At 34.8% G+C, this 6,498-nt stretch overlaps 1 protein-coding gene across 1 annotated transcript; it reads right to left on the bottom strand.

Moving 5' to 3' along the window:
- Positions 1–1,020: 1,020 nt before the first annotated feature.
- Positions 1,021–6,224, bottom strand: LOC141717759 (26S proteasome non-ATPase regulatory subunit 4 homolog). Its single transcript, XM_074519957.1, has 11 exons — positions 6,064–6,224; positions 5,847–5,960; positions 5,372–5,477; positions 5,107–5,221; positions 4,811–5,020; positions 4,425–4,734; positions 2,860–2,983; positions 2,345–2,448; positions 2,110–2,178; positions 1,278–1,352; positions 1,021–1,199 (listed from the first exon to the last, which is right to left on the bottom strand). Exons 1-10 carry the CDS (start codon positions 6,073–6,075, stop codon positions 1,305–1,307), a joined length of 1,212 nt encoding a protein of 403 aa, XP_074376058.1. The 5' UTR covers positions 6,076–6,224; the 3' UTR covers positions 1,021–1,199; positions 1,278–1,304.
- Between the last annotated feature and the right edge of the window lie 274 nt (positions 6,225–6,498).

The raw sequence follows: 6,498 nt of genomic DNA, 5'->3' as shown, positions 1-6,498 counted from the left end.
CTCTCATCTTTTCTTTATTTATCTATCATTTTCTTAATAAAACCAAGATCTAATTTTTTCGGGTAAGATCTTATCGAGTACCTTTTTATCAAGATTGTTAGTGTTGCCCATCTTTTTGGGATATTAGTATTTTATGTTATGATGTTATTTTGTCTTTTGTTGCAGGTTTTGGTCGCTCTGAAAATGATTTATATGATATTTTTTGAGATCCGTAAGGCTTGTATCAGATCTGAGACAGTCTAGAACCTTCCATTGTATAGAATTCATTTTAGTGTGGATATCGCAAAAGTTCACCTTTCATAACAAAAAAGTGTTCGTATTTTAGGGGTTTTTGTTACTCTAATATCAATTGATATAATTAATAGTTCAGAACATTGGGCTACAGATGATACTTATGTTTAGGTCAATTGTGTTATTACTAATTTGTAGGTTGCTCGAGATGTCATTGTAATATTTTTTAAATTAAAGAATTTGAATATTTTATGTAATATTTTTTAAATTAAAGAATTTGAATATTTTATGCATTAAATAATCTGAAAACAAAACAGCTATTTGGTTAGCTCGATTTTTATTTCACAATCAGTATATAGGTTGTAGTTTACAATTAACATTTTGGGGATTTATCCCGGCTGTGATTCAATGTTTTAATGATTTTTTTCATTTTGTACATAAAAAAAACTGTCATACACAGAGGAACTAAAAACGAATGCTTTGCTTCAACACAAACTGAGAGGAGCAAAGATGCCAAAAGGGGAAGAATCAAGAAAATTACGTTTCTTATTCACTTTCATAATTTTATTAACAATCGTTTCAACATTTCGGTAAAAATTTATTGAAAACATTTTTTCTTTCTTCTTCAACCAAACTTTCACTTAACACATTTTACATTAAAATTTTGCAGAGTTTAACTTAATTTATAAGTTATTGTCACTCGTCAGCTCACTTTGGGCATTTGAAATTCAAGATAATTCTTCAATCTAGAATGAGATACATTTCAGATGCTCTTGTTACCAGATCGTGTATGCCAACAAAGGTCACATATCAAGCACCGCAAATTAAATAAATTCATGATCCCAACTTACATTGACAATTTAACAGTAGAAAATACAAGAAATGCCCGTTTAGTCTAATATTGTTCATTAACTAAGGTAATAAGCATTCCTTTTCTTCAGGAGGCACTGTAGCAGCTTAACCGAGACCTTCAAGACGGAATAATGTCATATTATTGTGAATGCCAAACAACAATACAAGGGCTATATATGTTCTATATTTTGTACCTGTGGTCAGGCATACCCTACAGGCATTTACTTGTCCTCAGCTGGTTTGTTGTCCTCATCTTTTTTCTGCTCAGACTAAAGAAGATAAAAACCAAATCAGTTGATGACTACTACAAAAAGAAATAAAAAAACAGGTAACATATTACACATCATGGTGGCCACTTAAAAGGTTTGTATTAACCAATAGGCTTAATTCTTCAATGTATCATATAAATAAGCATAGGAGGAAGCTTCAGAAAAAGAAGGTACAAAAACGACTCAGAATTCTCCCCTCAACAAACAGAAGTCTAGGATATAGTTCTGATCTTGCCTACATGTTACAAACAACAATGTAATGACTAATGAAATTTAAACTATCAAATTTGGAAGTTAAGTGAAGTTTTCATGCCCATCACTTCAAAAAACATCAGGGTTGCAAGACAACATAGAACAGCTACATATTGGATATATTTAATCAGTTACACAGTCACAAGTTAAATGAGAAGTACATTTCGAATTTCATATGATATATACTATCAAGGAGTATATCAAAGGATGCCAGTGCAGATAAGATAGACATATAAACAGAATGTCATAATAGAAGACATGATCATTTTATAATATCCCAAAACAGTATCATAAACGTGTGCTTTAAACGGAATTGTGATCAGTTGAAGATATAATTTGAATCCTATTATAGCAAATATTTAGTCTATCATCCAGAATGTGTTACACATGAAACTAAACCTGTAAAAGAATGCAAATGATGCAGGAGATCAAACAGATGCTCATAACTTAGATAAACTAGAGGACGCGACAGAATTTAAAGTATTGTGCATAAACAAAAACTGACCTCAGTGGAACTTTGCATAGATGCAAGCAAGTCTCTAACCGATGGGTCATTCGGATCAACTCCTGGGAGCTATCAAACAAACAAAAGAACCGAAGTAAGATAAATCATCATTTGAAGTCATGTTTTTTACTTGGGGAAGTTTCCCGAATAATGGACATGCACATCAAAACCAAGGTGATATAATGCTTTAAAGAGATAACAGAGTGAGGAAGGGGTTGGAATGCAGCAAACATACTGATGCAAGAATGGATGACATAAAAGATTGGTCCGCCAACACATTACTCATGTCCATTTGACTTGATTCATCTTTCGCACCCTCTTGCACAGATAACTGAAGAGCTGCAAGCAGAAAGAGCCACAAAAAGAACATCAATATGAGCATGCGAGGTAGAAGGTTTGATAGCGCATCCATTTAAAAAGAGGTTTATAAACTAGTCCAGAGTAAATAATTTAGTTTCAGCATGGCCATGCCACATGAGAAGGTATTCATTGCCCTGAAAAGTTCCCGACAACATAGTAATTCATGCGGACTAGATCAGATGAAGTTGTCTATAATATCATAATGATATTATTGACTACAATGAGTTAAAAGGATAAATCATGCTCAGATCACATTCACCCCTAGAAGATCAAATCCAGAGTACATTGACATGTTTTTCATTTTTGATATTAAGTAAAATCAAATCCAAACAATTTAGGATCGTCATTTTATGAACTCGTATACAAATGACTCCCGAACAAAAAACTTACCAAGTGCCAAGTCTTGATCATCAGCAGCAGCCTCTGACATGTCCGTGTCTCTCATAACAGCAGTAGCTGCAGGGTCATCCATTGACATTGCAAGTGCCTGTTGCAGCAGTGTGTTCTCATCATCCTGCAAGTATCATTGACGTGAGTATTAGTTTCACTGTACTCTCAAGCCAGGGCATACATAGCCACACAATCTTGTCAACATATTGTTGCCATGATGACGCAAACAAGCAGTTACATAATGTTAACTCGGTATACAGGCTATTTTACATAGCATTAGAAGCCCTAAAACTCAAAGTATCTATCTCCAATTCTTGTACTATTTCTATCCAAATAAGAAAACTGATCCACTGAATAATAAGGGTGTTATTTTCCAACTCTGTATCACTACAACATATAGAACCTTTCATACCAAATAACCAAATATAAGGATGTTCTTTGTCTTAAAGTGTAAAGTCGTAGGATTAACTATCAGGATACTTAACCTCATTATACTATACAGCTTATGTTTAAATAATTGCTACTTTCAGCAAATGCTTTTAAAAATAACAATAGCAACACTATTTGGAAACAAAATTAGGAAACACTAAATGAACACAGCAATTATCAAAATATAAGAATGAATATTAACATAAAGAACGCCTAGGAAGCAGGAATACTTTGCATGTGCACAACTGCGTGTCCAGGGGTGCAAGGAATCGTAACGGGTGCATACGGGATACTTCTTTACTGATTTTTTTTCTTCACATAACTAATTAAGATGGAGTTGTGTTTACCTACTTGATTTACTTAAATGAAAACTCTTAGTTTAATTCATTAATTTTATTATATTAATTAATTTATTATATAAAACATTTTTAAAATATTTTGTATATTGTATCCCCCATCCGACTCCCCATAATTTCGTATTTGCTAACTGTACATATCTCCACACTACGCACCCATTACCTTGCTTCTTAGCAGAACATCCTCCAACAGTTAAGTTTTTTCAAGCACAAGGCCAGAGGTCTTACAAATTTAAAACACCGTTTGCTCTTTAAGTCAGTGCAAGCAATGGCAAACACTACAGATATTGTACTCGAATACACCCACATTACCAGCATAGAAATTAAATAAGAATCTTCAATGATGACTACAGATGGCAACCGGGCATTAACAAACGAACATTAAGTGTCACAGAGTTATCTTTATGCCTCCTAAGCTTAACATACTCATTTGACCTCCAAATTCCACCTTCTAAAAACTAAGTGAGCTGCATTAAATTTATTTCCCATTATAAGGGTCAAAACCAACATTGCAAGGAGCTGGGAGCATAATTCAATCTACAAAAGTCACAACAGTTTTCAATTCTGTAATGCATTTGATTCTTAATACTAAATATCTACATATTTTCAATTTAGCTTTTCTTTTCTCAAGAACATATATATATATATAGCTTAAACTAAACGTATGTAAACTAGAATTGAACCACTCATTTCACTGAATATGTAGGTCATGATAAGGTCTTTATGCACCAGAATCAAGAAGTAAAATAAATACAAGAAAGGCGCATAAGAAATTTTTACCATCAAATCAACGACTTTATTCTCAGTTTCAGCAGCTGGAGCAGCAGTTCCTTCCATGGTTACATCTTGTGAAGTGGATGCTTGTTCTCCTGTTTTTTCTGATTGTAAACCTTCTTCCGCAGCCTTCTTAGCGGCTTCTTCTTGCCTAGCCCTCTCCTCCTCCATTGACACTCTAAGGGCAAGAGCAAGTTCAGGATCCACATTGGGATCCACATCAAAATCAAAACCAGACACACCGCCAGCTGCAGCTGCGGCTGCTGCCGCTGCGAACCCACTTCCCCCTTCTCCATCACCGGTAAATATAGGAGTACTTTCAAAGAAAACAAGGTCACAAGTCAACCAAATGAAATTTATTTGAACAATTAAAGATTTTGGCAGTAACCAACCTTATAAGCACATCTGAAAGGGCATTAGCCCCAGCAGGAACATGAACAATGTGACTACTGTCATTGTTGTTCACAGCAGAAACTAGGGCCTGAAGCTTCTCTGTTTTATCATCATCCTCCTCGCCAAAGTTAACAACATCAAGCGCAACACTGTTCTTCTTCAGCTTCCTTCCAATCATCTCCAGAACCTTTTTATCATATTTAACTGGACTGGAAGCCACAAAAACAAATTTAATCAGAAAACACATCAGACAAAGTTAAACTTATCCCAGCACACACATACAAAATGAACCTACCCTCCTACAAACACAATAATTCTCTGTTGCTGCTTCTTGTTCTGACGATGCTTAAGAGCTAACTGAGCAATTTGGATTCCAGCTGCCAAGTTCATCTCCCCACCAATGTCCAGACCTGAACAAATATAACAATTTGAACTTCAATATATCGTTTACAGAACAAATTGCCAAGACAAAAAACAATGGGGAATACTCTAGACAACAGAAATAACAAAACTCAAATTACCAAATTATATAGCAAGAAGGACAAAGAATGGAAACTAACCGTGCATACAAGCCAAGATCTTTCCAAGATCACTGGTGGGAGTAACCAAAACACGAACCCCTTTCCCTGCCATTGTCAACACTCCCACAGTATTCTCCGGATTAGACTGTACCCACAGAAAACCCAATCTTTCATACATCAAACACATTCTAATTTCCAACTACCATAACAATAACCATCAAAATTACAAATTCCCCCTAAATCCAATAACCATGGACATCACCAAATAAATCTACAACAGCTCCACATTCTAATTACCAACTACCATAACAATAATCATCAAAACTACAATTTCCCTAAATCCAATACTCATCGACACTAAGTAATAAATCTATAACAGCTCAATTGATCTAAACAAACTTCCACACACACGGGAAGAGAGGGAGAGAGAGAGAGGGAGAGAGAGAGAGCAAGAGAGAGAGAGACGACACAGAGAGAGAGAGAGCGTGGGAGAGGGGGAGACAGAGAGAGAGACCTGAGTTTTGGCACCGCAAATAAGATTAACAGCATCAGCTTGAGCTAGAAACCTAGTAGGTGAATAATCACCGTTGCGCATCCATTCAGAGTTATCAACGCAGATCATTGTCGCCTGATTTCACATTCAATCATTAAAATATTAGCGATTTAAAAAACCCTAATTTAAAAAATTGAAAGATGTGGAAAGAAAGTGATGATAATTGAAAAACACGAACCTCGAGCACCATTGTGATGAATCGAATTGGAACAAAGTGAGAATAATAATTGGGATGGTTATTAAACTGTGTGATTTGTGAGAGGAGTTGTATGATAGATGGGGGGTTTTTATTTCTTGGATAGTACTCTATGCATATATAAACTGTAGAGGGTGGATAATTATGCTATTCTACCTGGGGTCGATGAGTTATTAAACTTTGGCCCAAATATTTTCACTCATTGTCATTTTAGGACTCCAACAAAACGTGTTTTCACCGAATAAATCTGAAATTGAAACCGAAATTATAAAAATTGATTCGTATAAATTCAACTCGAAATAAAACTGAAATTGAAAAGTTAAAATTTTAAATCAAAATTGATTGCTCGATATCGGTTATGCATCTAATTATTTTAAAACAACTCGAACATGCCTCATTATTTGAATAGATAATAAA

This window comes from Apium graveolens, chromosome 4, assembly GCF_009905375.1.
Source record: "Apium graveolens cultivar Ventura chromosome 4, ASM990537v1, whole genome shotgun sequence".
Lineage (NCBI taxonomy): Eukaryota > Viridiplantae > Streptophyta > Magnoliopsida > Apiales > Apiaceae > Apium > Apium graveolens.
This window is presented reverse-complemented; position numbering and strand designations above follow the sequence as displayed.